At 42.7% G+C, this 12,500-nt stretch overlaps 2 protein-coding genes and 1 long non-coding RNA gene across 5 annotated transcripts in view; all 3 read right to left on the reverse strand.

Annotated features, from left to right (window-relative positions):
- The window catches only part of ambp (alpha-1-microglobulin/bikunin precursor), a 12,532-nt gene extending 2,234 nt beyond the window's left edge, over positions 1 to 10,298 (reverse strand). Inside the window, exons 1-7 of one of the 3 annotated variants that reach the window (XM_062553856.1) lie at positions 10,153 to 10,298; positions 4,205 to 4,350; positions 3,973 to 4,052; positions 3,664 to 3,780; positions 2,924 to 3,025; positions 1,566 to 1,615; positions 499 to 589 (exon numbers count right to left, since the gene is read on the reverse strand). In XM_062553856.1, the coding sequence (XP_062409840.1) occupies positions 499 to 589; positions 1,566 to 1,615; positions 2,924 to 3,025; positions 3,664 to 3,780; positions 3,973 to 4,052; positions 4,205 to 4,350; positions 10,153 to 10,266 (700 nt within the window). In that variant the 5' untranslated portion in view covers positions 10,267 to 10,298. Of the gene's footprint in view, positions 1 to 498; positions 637 to 1,564; positions 1,616 to 2,923; positions 3,026 to 3,663; positions 3,781 to 3,972; positions 4,053 to 4,204; positions 4,351 to 5,905; positions 6,066 to 10,152 lie in introns of those variants that run through there. The other 2 variants (XM_062553855.1, XM_062553857.1) reach the window with 2 other exon arrangements.
- LOC134100588 (uncharacterized) lies at positions 8,344 to 10,146 on the reverse strand. Its single transcript, XR_009941289.1, has 3 exons — positions 9,189 to 10,146; positions 8,632 to 8,707; positions 8,344 to 8,482 (listed from the first exon to the last, which is right to left on the reverse strand). It is a non-coding gene; the product is annotated as an uncharacterized LOC134100588 (long non-coding RNA).
- Positions 10,299 to 10,781: 483 nt separating the features above from the next.
- The window catches only part of LOC134100587 (protein AMBP-like), a 3,584-nt gene continuing 1,865 nt past the window's right edge, over positions 10,782 to 12,500 (reverse strand). The window contains exons 3-6 of the mRNA XM_062553858.1: positions 12,435 to 12,500; positions 12,140 to 12,259; positions 11,443 to 11,544; positions 10,782 to 11,242 (exon numbers count right to left, since the gene is read on the reverse strand). The exon at positions 12,435 to 12,500 is cut by the window's right edge and continues 11 nt beyond it. Coding sequence (XP_062409842.1) covers positions 11,184 to 11,242; positions 11,443 to 11,544; positions 12,140 to 12,259; positions 12,435 to 12,500 — 347 coding nt within the window. The 3' untranslated portion in view covers positions 10,782 to 11,183. The remainder of the gene's footprint in view (positions 11,243 to 11,442; positions 11,545 to 12,139; positions 12,260 to 12,434) is intronic.

Consider the following 12,500-nt stretch of genomic DNA (forward strand, 5'->3'; position numbering starts at 1 on the left):
ACACACACACACACACACACACACACACACACACAGATGATCACACATGTACACACAAATATTCATAGGCTACATGTTCAATTCAGATGAATTCATCAGGACACCTTAAGTAAGGTCACATACTGACTTCTAGCCCCCTATAGGTGAAACACCCCCCTCCACACCCACAACCAAGGCCGCAGGTTCAAATGTGGGACACGGGCGCGTTTCCCAAAAACATAGTTGCTAACTAAGTTAGCAACTTCCCATTACCAACCAACTAACAGGTTAGCAACTATGGTTTTGGGAAATGCCCCCCATGTCAGTTACTGGCCAGTTTCACTACATCAGCTCCGACTTCTTTCTCTGGGAACCTACTGTGTTGGGCCGTATTAGGAGACGTTTATCGGGGATAAATAAAGTTTTTTGAATTTAATTGAATTGGATGTGTGTGTGTGTTTGTGAGCACTGACTGGGCTGCATCAGGGGTGTGAGCACTGTCTGCTCTGGGCCCCTCACCTGCACCCCTGAAGAGGGGCGTGTCCTCGGCAGGTGCTCCAGAGCCCTCTTCGTCCGCCTGAGGAAGCAGCAGAGCAGACCTCCGGGCCCTCTGCCGGACCGAACACACCCAAGAAAAACAGTCCAGTGCAGAGGAATCATATTTACGCATTCAACAGTTTGAAACATCGATCATCATCAGCTTACAGTGGAAGGTTAACAAATGAAGAGGGATGACATTTTACAGGAAAGCTACACCGGGTGTTTAACTGAAGCTTTCCGTTAGCAATGCGTATACAACATATTTTTACAGGGAGGCTACAACAGGCGCGTAAGGCCGGCTGCAGACTGCCGGTGTGGCGTGAGTGTGTCTGTTTTCATTTCGGCTCCCATGTTACTGTAACAGGGGCCAGTTTCACAAAAATAGACTGAATATGTAGTGCTGTATATGAATATAGGGCACATATGCCTTAACAAATCAAATCAAATTAATATTTTTTATTTTAGATAAGCAAGAATAGGCTCGACTAGGCTAGGTTACACATTTACAACTGAAATCAGTTGTGGAATCAAGTTGACATACTATAGTGTCTAAGATCAAAGTTAGCCTGGGGGTAAAGTGACAACTTATTTTGGTGTAAAATAGGTCAGTCTTTATTTTTGTGAAAATCAAGGCAGGTTTAACAGACTGATCTATAATAGTCTTTATTTTTGTGAAAATTAAGGCTGGTTTAACACTATAGACTGGTCTAAAATAGTCTTTATTTTTGTGTAAATCAAGGCTGGTTTAACACCATAGACTGGCCTAAAATAGTCTTTATTTGTGTAAATCAAGGCTGGTTTAACACTATAGACTGGTCTATAATAGTCTTTATTTTTGTGTAAATTAAGGCTGGTTTAACACTACAGACTGGTCTAAAATAGCTTTGTAAAACCGGCCACTGGTCAGAGGCCATACACTGCCTGCATGACACGCATATCTCACACTACGTGTCCATTATTGTGGCGTGAATTCGCTTGCAGACGTCTAGCCCCACTATCGCCACACACAGTAACAAAGCCCAGTTTAGAGGAGAGTGCCACCATACCTGTGGGGCAGGTGTGTTGACGATCATAATGTCTCCAGGGGTGCATTCCCCTGAATGGGCAGAAACAGAGAGAGAGATAGAGATGAGGTATGAATGATGGGTAATTTATTAAGCATTTGTAAACTATTAGTAAATGGCTTGTTCATCATTGGTAAAGTATTATTTCTCATCAGTAAAACATTTGTACACAAGTTATAAATGGTTTGTTCGTAGTAAATCTAAAAAAGAATTTCATGAATCTTTTTTTAATATGTGGGGTGTGACGTTTGAGAGAGTATGCTACTCAAGCAGTGTGTGTGTGGTGATTGACATTTGAGAGAGTATACTGCACAAGCAGTGTGTGTGTGTGTAGTGAGTGAAGTTTGAGAGTGTATACTGCACAAGCAGTGTGTGTGTGTGAGTGACGTTTGAGAGAGTATACTACACATCAGTGTGTGTGTGTGTGTGTGTGTGTGTGTGTGTGTGTGTGTGTGTGTGTGTGTGTGTGTGTGTGTGTGTGTGTGTGTGTGTGTGTGGTTGAGTGTGTGTGTGTGTGTGTGTGTGTGTGTGTGTGTGTGAATCCATGTCACATATATTGAATGGTTGCAATTTCTATAAAGCATTGTATATATCCCGACATGACAGGATTGTGGACATTATATCAAAAAGTATCCCTTCCATTTTCCCACCTACAGTGTCAATACATACTAACTGCTTTGTTAAGCCCCAAATGTTCTCTTTGTGTCATGCGGAGATGCCTGTGTTTGATACTGATGCCACCCGACCTGATATTATTGTCATTGATGAGAGCAATGAGAGTGTATTCATACTGGAAGTAGGATGTTGTTTTGACCCATGTCTTGAGGAAGCCTATTTAACAAAGCTTGTGAAATACCAACCTCTTGTACAGCAGATTTGTAGTTTTGGATATAAATGCCAATATGTTGTGCTCATATTTGGAAGTTTGGGCCATGTCCATAAGCTTGTCACTAGAGGACTCAGGATGGTGGGATTTACAAAAGTGAAAGCAAAACAACTCTCTAAGTACTGTTCAATCTCTTCCATTATTGGAAGTCGCCACATTTGGAGAAGGAGGTGTTGTGTATACCCTTAACACTACTGTACTGAGCCTGGTTGTTGTCAGCAGAACCACATGACTGAATCTTGTCTGAGCAATTATTGCATCTGTCAAATTTGTATCCTTATGTGATATTTATTCTTAATTGTGGATACAAATAAAGAAGTAAACTGTGTGTGTGTGTGTGTGTGTGTGTGTGTGTGTGTGTGTGTGTGTGAGTGCGTGCGTGCGTGCGTGCCTGCGTGCGTACGTGCCTGCGTGCGTGCGTGCGTGCGTGTGTGTGTGTGTGTTCTATGACTACCTTTGTTCTGCTTGATGGTGATGGCATCTTCACTCATGCCCTGCTCTCTGACCACACGCTTGAAGTCCTCCATCAGAGTGTCCCGCAGTTCTGGAGTACGGCCTGAAGGGGGCAGTACAGAAAAAGAATGAACTGGAAGAAATAGGAGCTGCAGGACTCTGAGGTGTCTCTTACCACACTGTTTTCATGTTGCTCTTCAACTGTCGCTCACATATCTTCATGTTTTATCTAGCTTTACTATTCTGAGTATAGCACAGTGAGCCTGCATCACTGAAAACAATATAAGCTGTTTATCAAGATCAACGACAGAATTGGCCAACTTGATGCAAGGTGTACCACATACAGAACTGTAATTTATAACACCTTATAAACAAAAGTAGTTACATAAGTGTATACAAGGGCACTATGCTACGTTTCTTATGAAGTCCTAAAATGATGTAAAGTAGGTCCTGTTGAAGACCAGATGAGGAGAGTATACTAAGCTATTGGCTGCCAACAGAGAGATGCAATTCCTTCTGCCAAAGAGGTTCTCTCATAGTCTAAGCAGTTTAATCCAATCATAACCATTTCATAGCTATCTATAGAGGGTCTATTATTATATTAGTATGTAATTCATTTGTAATTTCATTGTAATTCATATCATTTTATCCTTTATTCTTTGTATGGCTATATTGGTGATACAAATGCATGACACAGAAAGAGAGAGAGACTTAAAACATAACTGTGCTTCTCACACTCACCGTACAGTTTGACGGAGGTGGTTTTGTCGCCGCCCTGTTTCTGCTTGTACATCACTACGAGGGCGTACTCGTCATAGTTAGAGTGTACCACATAAGCATCCACATCAGCGTTCCACTCTGAGAAAGGCAGATGCACACACGCACACACACACACACACACACACGCACACGCACACGCACACGCACACACACACACACACACACACACACACACACACATATGCTTTCAAACACGATCATCTGTGACAAATCAAGCTTTGTAAAAACCATGTCATGCACAATAGAGCCAGAGGAGATTGTGAGACATACTGGACACATGGTACTTGAATTGGCCAGGTGTGTCGGTCAACTGATAGTCCCCAGATATCTCCCTGCAGGATCCGTCATGCCTACACATAGATATACTTTTAGAAATAGTGAAGCGAGAATGCAAATGCCCTCATTTATGTGTCAGTGTGTGTGTGTGTGTGTGTGTGTGTGTGTGTGTGTGTGTGTGTGTGTGTGTGTGTGTGTGTGTATGTGTGTGTGTGTGTGATGGCACCTGGACCACATGGTTCTGGTCATGCTGACGGTGTCTCCTGTGGCCTGTTTCTCCAGCGTCAGGGTGCCGACAGCAGAGAGCCCTTTGTGCTTTTGCATCCATGGACAGGTGGAGGCCACCGCCACATCATACCACTTCCCCATAAACTACAACACAGAGAGAGAGAGAGAGAGAGAGAGAGAGAGAAAGTATGTGTGTGAGAGAGAGAGAGAGTGAGAGAGGGAGAGGGAGAGAAGGTGTGTGTGTGTGAGTTTATTTGTGAGAGAGTGTTAATATCGGGTGTTAACACTTTAAAGACTACAAAATAAGATCGTTGCTACAGTACATGCTCAAGTGAAATTATACACAGAGCTCACAGAACAGTTTCACATTTTAAAAACAACCTCCCCCTCCTCACACAGCAGCCCTTCCACCCCCACACCACCAGAAAGCCCTCAATGTCATTGACCAAGAGAGAGAGAGAGAGGGAGAGAATGGGAGAAAGATAGAGAGAGAGAGAGCAGAGAGAGAAGGAGAAAGAGAGAAAAGGACAGTTTAAGGCTAACATGGGGAGTTTCCCCAACATTCTCTAGGTTTCATCATCTGGAGTCTTTGTACACTGCATTTAAAAAAAAAAAAACACTGAACTCTGTAGTCTTGGCCAGAAGTTTTGGAAGTGACACAAGTTGTATGTTTCACAAACTGCAGCTCTTGTTTGTTTGGTGACGATTCACATAGTTTCTCTGTTCTTATTCAGTGCTCAGATGCACAACATTAGGGAGTCATAGAGCTCTGAAATTTGCCTTCTAAAAAGCCACCCTCTTTGCCCAAATAAGGAGATCCAGTATCTTGAGATTTTTTCTATGGGAAAATAACATGGGAATTTAGAATGTTAAACTCTCACAGGGATGCAGAAAATGGAAATGCAGACGTTTTGCGCGTTGAAGTTTTGTCCTCTGCCTTCAAGTGGACACTGTGCTAGCTGAAGATGGCACACTTTGGTCTTTGCTACGCCAGAGCTAACTCAAAATGCAACTTGCCATAGGCAGTTAGCGTCAATGAACATCCAGAACTCCTTATATGGGCAAAGATGGCAGCTTTGGATCCTATTTGTAGGCGAACTTCAGAGGTCTATTGTAAATAACTTCAATAGCATAAAAGTTAACTTGATCACAAAAACCCAATTTCCACTGTATTTTGGCATGAGGATCAACAACCAGCGGGAGCAGGAGAAAGTGTGAGGGAGTGAAGGGGATATGACATCCCTCCATCATCCTGACTGAACTCTAAGAGCAGACTGATCGCTATAAACACACAGGGCAGAAGAGCGGATGGATGGCTATAAATGGAGGGGAGAAGAGCTTGAGATCATGTGTTTTCTTGTGTTAGCAGCTGTAACCCCCAACGCCACAAAATCTCTCTCAGTATACATGTCAAATGAAAAAGAAAATAATCCTAAAATACTCAGGCAGCATAGTTTATCAATGGCAAAACTTTTGGCCAAGACTGCACATGTTTCCAGTATAAATACAGTTCATCCTACACTACTACCTTTATATTTTTACAGTATCAATCTTACACAAGGCTATCTGGTCTATAACATTTGCAAAAAAGTTGTAAATCTGAAATCTGAACTAGCTAGACTTGAACTGTTGGGCTGGATGGCAATAGAGATGAGGGGCTTTGAGAGTGCAGAGAGGTGGAGGGCTGTTAGGGTCTTACCCGGTCCAGGTCGAAGTTCTCCTGAGTGGGCAGAAGGGGTTCAGAAGGCAGGGGGGTCGCATGGAGGAGACCCAGTAGGGCCCCCAGGAACACCACCAGAGCTGCAGCCTGCATGTCCTCTCTCTCACAAGCCACTACACAGTACTGAGCTTAGGGCCACCGACCCGCTATGCAGCTGGACATCGACCCCCACTGATGTGTGTGTGTGTGTGTGTGTGTGTGTGTGTGTAGAGTGCATGTGTGTTACATGGCTTTACTCCTAAATAGACAATTACAGCCAGCTAGACACACTCTCTCTCTCTCTCACACACACACACACACACACACACACACACACACACACACACAGACAGAGAGAGGCTGAGAGATTTGGTAAAAAACAAACAAACACAGTAAACAGGACAAAGTTCTCTTCGTGTCTGATTGTTTGTTTGTCTCCAGCTCCAACATTTCTGTTCCTCTTCACTGTTACTTTCAGCTACAAGGAAAATCCCACTTTTGGGTTGGAAATTCAGTGTACGCACAGACAGACACACACACACACACACAAGCACAAACATACAAGTATTATGGTCAAGACACACAGAGAAGAATTCAGTCTCGTGTAGTCATTTCTAGGGAATTGAAATGTAAAATGTTAGTGTGTGTGTGTGTGTGTGTGTGTGTGTGTGTGTGTGTGTGTGTGTGGGTGGGTGTGGGTGTGGGTGTGGGTGTACATCAGTATTTATATCGGTACTCTTCTGCACTTCTTTGAGTGTCTGTCAAAAAGAGTAACTGTTATCTAAAATGCCTTAATAGTATCTGACCAGTTCTGAGCTGCCATTAAGTTGGAGTGGTTTATTGATCCGGTTTTAAATGGTTGTGTAAAATGGGTCAGTCCTCTCAGGACAGCCAAGGTGAGGGGTAAGTCAACACTATTGATTAGCCTCCGTTTTGCCAGCACCGTTAACCCAGCCAGCCAGTTGGGTGTCCTGTTTTCATACCTGCAGCGTCATAGTCAGTGTATCAGAGTGTACTGTACATTCAAATGTACACATGTGTGTGGCACATTGCATGCCATTTGATTCAATATTGGTTGTTTTGTTTATTTACAGATACACTGTCTTTCACTTGGCAGCAATCTCTGGACTGTCAAGTATCAGCCGACTTTCAAGTGTGTGTGTGTGTGTGTGTGTGTGTGTGTGTGTGTGTGTGTGTGTGTGTTACAGATCAACTATGATAGTCTTGCTGTGTGGCGTATAGGCAATGCTTTATGTACCCTTGAATGTCAAAGCTGTATCACCTTTGACATTTGAATCCTTTCTGTAAATAAATTTGATTGGTGGATCCAAATAGAGAAATCAAATTTGTGTGTATATACAGTATACAGTCTGTCTGTTTTTTAATTGTATTAGACTTGAACATAAGGCATAGGTACCACCCTCAAACTACCTACAGTATGCATGCATACATACAAACACAATTATGCAGTTCACTCTGATTTATAGTTTTGAAGCTTTCTTTAATCTTGTTGAACGACTCAGTTCTATTCAGATGAAGTACATTCACAAATCTAACTGGTGCACATTAAAAAAAAAATTGTGTTATTAACAGTTAGCATTCACAATTCAACTTCACACATTTAGAATATGCATAGGATATAGCCTACATCATAAATTGTAATAAAGATAAAAAAACACTAATTAATAATGTAATAAAAGACAAATCTAACAGATGATCTTTTCGGTGCTGTGCAGAAGGTTTTAAGCGGTGGGCATCCCAGCAACTTCTGTGCATCTTGAATAGAGTGGGTGGAGCAGGTGAAGGTCTCCTGCACATTTCAGTTTCAGCTTAACTGGGTCTGAGGGCACGAGGGGGCACTATGCTGTGCCCCCCTTACCTATGCCACAGGTGCGGCAGGTGTGGCAACATCACCTGGACTGCATTCACCTGGAGATGACAGCGAGTCTTTCATAACTGTTATAACTTTGACAGTGACTTTCATGGCTATCATAATGGCTCATAACTTTGACAACGAGACTTTCTTGACTATCATGATTTTGACAGTGAGACTTTCATCATATTGACTCATAACTTTGCTCTGCAAGCTCATCATAGAGAGGCCTTTTGAAGAAAGGATGCCAGGACAGTATGGTACCTTTGTTCTTCTGGATGCCAATATGGTCCTCGGTCATGCCTTGCTCTGTCACCACACGCCTGAAGGTCTCCATCACAGCCTCTGGTAGTACTGGAGTACGGCCTCATGGGGGCAGTAAAGCGACATTTACACTGACATTCATTTTGCAGAGACGTTATTTATTTTATATTTAAAAAATCGACCAACTGAAGAACTACAACTAAGGTAGCAGAAGCAGCTGGACAGATAGGGACCCAATATGTGTGGTGTGGGGTCACCACACATATTGGAATCCAAGAGGTCACATGAGTGGTCGCTTTAGCAGCCTGGTGGTGACTCACCATAGAGTGACACGAACAAGATTGGTTTGTCAGAGTTGCGCTTGTGTTTGTGCTCCACCACCAGGGCATACTGGTCATAGTCAGTGTCCACCACATACAGGTCCACATCAGCATCACATGCTGACGGAAGAAGAACAAGAACAAGGAAGAGAAGAAGAAGAAAAAGAGGAAGAAGATGAAGAGGAGGAAGAAGACACACACAAACAGGATATTCAAAAGTCATCATCAGCATCAGGACAGTGATGTGGAGGTGATAGTATGGTACATACGGGAAAAGTAGTTCTGGAATCTGCCTGGCGTTTGTGTCAGTTGGTACTCATGAGAACTCTTTTACAGACACCATGCCTGCAGAAAAACATACAAAAGACATCCCATGTACACATGCATCGTATGTGCATGGTGTGGAAAATTGCAATGAGCTTTTTGTATTTTGCCTTTGAATGTGTTTGTATTTAGTATCAGACCATGATTGATGGATTTATGATTTATATTGTACATGGTTGTGTGTGTGTGCTTGAGTGTTGCATAGGACCTGGATTTAGTGCATTTCTGTTTGAATGTACAGTATTCTGCACATTTGTGTGTACAGTGTACATGTGTGTCTGTGTTTGTGTGTGTGTGTGTGTGTGTGTGTGTGTGTGTGTGTGTGTGTGTGTGCGTGCATTTGTGTGTAAGTGTGGGGGTGTGTGTTGCATAGGACCTGGATTTAGTGCATTTCCTTTTGAATGTACTTCTGCACATGTTTGTGTGTACAGTGTACATGTGTGTTTGTGTGCGTGTGTTTGTGTGTGTGTGTGTGTGTGTGTGTGTGTGTGTTTTATAGGACCTGTATTTAGTTTTGGTCACACTGAGTGTGTTTGCTGAGGTCTGCTTGTCCAACAGCAGTGTGCCGACAGCTGAATCTTCTTTTTGCTTTAACCAATGTGGACACGTGGAGGCTTTCGCCAAACTATACCATTTCCCCATGAACTAAAACATCACAGTAGTGAGAACCACACAGACACATTAGTACACACACACCCACACACGCACACACACACACACGCACGCGCACGCGCACCCACACACACACGCACTCTGGGACAGAATGAACATTTGATCTGTTATCTGTCTATTCATGCCAAGGACAACTCAAGGACAACCATTTCTATTCACTCAAACTTAATCAAACTTTAATGGCAGCCAGATGGGTTTTTATAAAAGAACTGAGGCAAACGGAACTCTGGACCCCAGTTCAAAGTCTAGTCATGTTCATGCAGTGCATTCATTTACATTCCTGCAGTTCTCCTCACTAATAAATACTATGCTCAGTTGTTTGCAGTGTCTATGAACAGATCCGTTCAGAATTTTAATCGGAATGAAAGAGGTGGTGTATTCCGTTCCTATTCCGATTGAACAGCCATGCATACGGTCAGTCGGATTGCCTGCTGTATCTTCTCAAGAAAAAGTACAATTACATTACTGCATGCTAGCTATACATTTACATTGCTACTGCATGCTAGCTACATTTACATTATTTATTCATTTAGCACACACTTTTATCTAAAACTCCTGACTTATGTCAACTAGGCTAAATGACAAGGACCATTGTTCCCTAAGCAACTTGAGGTTAGTGTCTTGCTCAAAGGCACAACGGTGGAAGCCGGGGATTGAACCCACTATTTTCAGTCTACTGCATGCTAGCCCAGCTGCTTAGCTACTATGCTACCAACAACCCACAGTTCCTTAGTCACATCCTACAATAAAGAACACAGAGAGTGCAGAGAGGTGGAGGGCTGTTAGGGTCTTACCCGGTCCAGGTCGAAGTTCTCCTGAGTGGGCAGGAGGGGTTCAGAAGGCAGGGGGGTCGCATGGAGGAGACCCAGTAGGGCCCCCAGGAACACCACCAGAGCTGCAGCCTGCATGTCCTCTCTGACAGCTGCTACAGAATGCTGACACCACTGGTGTGTGTGTGTGTGTGTGTGTGTGTATGTATCAGCTGGCACAGATGAAGAGGTAAACATGCAAATGTGGCAAGCAGCCGTTGTGAGTAGGGTTAGTAACCCGCGCGACTACGCCACCCTGGGAATTCCCTCCAGGAACATGTCTGTACCAATTTCACCAATTCCAAAGACACTCAGGTTTGTTAAATGATGTAGCAAGAGATGTGGTTTCATCATGATGCAACTAAATATACCATAGCAACAACATACAGCAACAACACAATCAACTGCTACCTTGAATGTTGTTAACACTACTTCAGAATAGTTGTTCTGAAGGTGAAAAAATACCCACCTAATCTAATACTAAAGCCCTGCGCTGATATTATACAGTATGTGTGTATCAGTTGAAAACACAATAAGCTACAATGTCACAGGTACCATCCCCTGACAACAGTATGTATGCATACACAAACAGACATACATTTCACTCTATATCATTTATAGTTTTGAAGCTTTCTTTAATCATGTTGTGCCATGCTGTTTTATTCAAAATAAGGTAAGTTCTCAAATCCAAACAGAATTAACATTTTGTTGTTATTAACAGCATTCAATGTATTCACAAATCAACATCATAAATTTAAAAAATGTAAAAGATATACATCATCCAATTTTAATACAGATAAACATTTAATCAATAATGTAATAAAAGATAATAAAATACAAATCCAACAGATGATCTTTTCTGTGCTGTGCAGAAGGTTTTAAGCGGTGGGCATCCCAGTAACTTCTGTGCATCTTGAATAGAGTGGGTGGAGCAGGTGAAGGTCTCCTGCACATTTCAGTTTCAGCTCAACTGGGTCTGAGGGCACGAGGGGGCACTAGGGCTGTGCCCTCCTTACCTATGCCACAGGTGTGACAGGTGTGGCAGGTGTGTCAACGTCACCTGGACTGCATTCACCTGGAGATGACAGCAATCATAACAGTGAGACTTTCATGACTATCATGACTTTGACAGTGAGACTTTCATGACTATCATAATGGCTCATAACTTTGACAGTGAGACTTTCATCATAATGATTCATAACTTTACTCTCAAGTCTATTCTTGTGTATCATCATAGAGGCCTTTTGAAGAAAGGATGGCAGGACAGTATGGTACCTTTATTCTTCTTGATGCCAATATGGTCCTCGGTCATGCCTTGCTCTGTCACCACACGCCTGAAGGTCTCAATCACAGCGTCTGGTAGTACTGGAGTACGGCCTAAAGGGGACAGTAAAGCGCATTTACATTGACACATTAGTTTATTTTTTTTGATAAAAAAATCTGCCAACTGAGGAACAACAACTCATGCACTAGAAGACTTTGACAAGATTTGGGAAAGATTCTTGAAAGATTGGAGTGTTTTAACTAATGTAATTAGTTTTACTCAGAGACTACAATCTTTCAAGAATTCCGTCTTCCTTCAAGAAGAAGGGATCCAATAGTAGTGTGGGGTCCAAGCACTGATATCATCTTTTAAAGGGATATTCCACCATTTTTGGAATTAAGCTCATTTTCCACCTCCCCTCAAGCCAAAAAAAAATGTATTTACCTTTTTCCTGTTTCAATGATCTATGCTACGCTGAAGCTAAAATCACCAGACTCAGACAGAATGGCTGGATGAATGGGGAAAAGGTAAATATCAATTGTTTTGCTCGAGGGGAGGTGGAAAATGATCTTAATTCCCCAAATGGTGGAATATCCCTTTACGATCTCCTCTTTTGCGATCATTGGAGTGCAAAAGATTTCCTACAGGAGTTTCCTACAGGACTAATATAGTATAACTGAAGAGGTTGAAGAGTGGTTGTAGACTCACCATAAAGGGTAACATTTGAGCCTTTTTTGTCAGAGTTACGCTTATGTTTGTGCTTCACCACCAGAGCATACTCGTCATAGTCAGTGTCCACCACATACATGTCCACATCAGCATCCCATTCTAACCGGTGGAGAGAGAGGAGGAGGAGGAGGAGGAGGAGGAAGAAGAAGAAGAAGAGGCAAAGGAGGAAGAGGAGGACGATGAAGAACAAGACACACACACAAACAGGGTATTTCTCCAAAAGTCATCATCAGCATCAGGACAGGTGATGTGGAGGTGATAGTATGGTACGTACTGGAAAAGTAGTACTGGAATCTGCCTGGCGTTTGTGTCAGCTGGTACTCATGAGAACTCTGCTTAC

This window comes from Sardina pilchardus, chromosome 14, assembly GCF_963854185.1.
Source record: "Sardina pilchardus chromosome 14, fSarPil1.1, whole genome shotgun sequence".
NCBI classification, from domain to species: Eukaryota; Metazoa; Chordata; class Actinopteri; order Clupeiformes; family Clupeidae; genus Sardina; species Sardina pilchardus.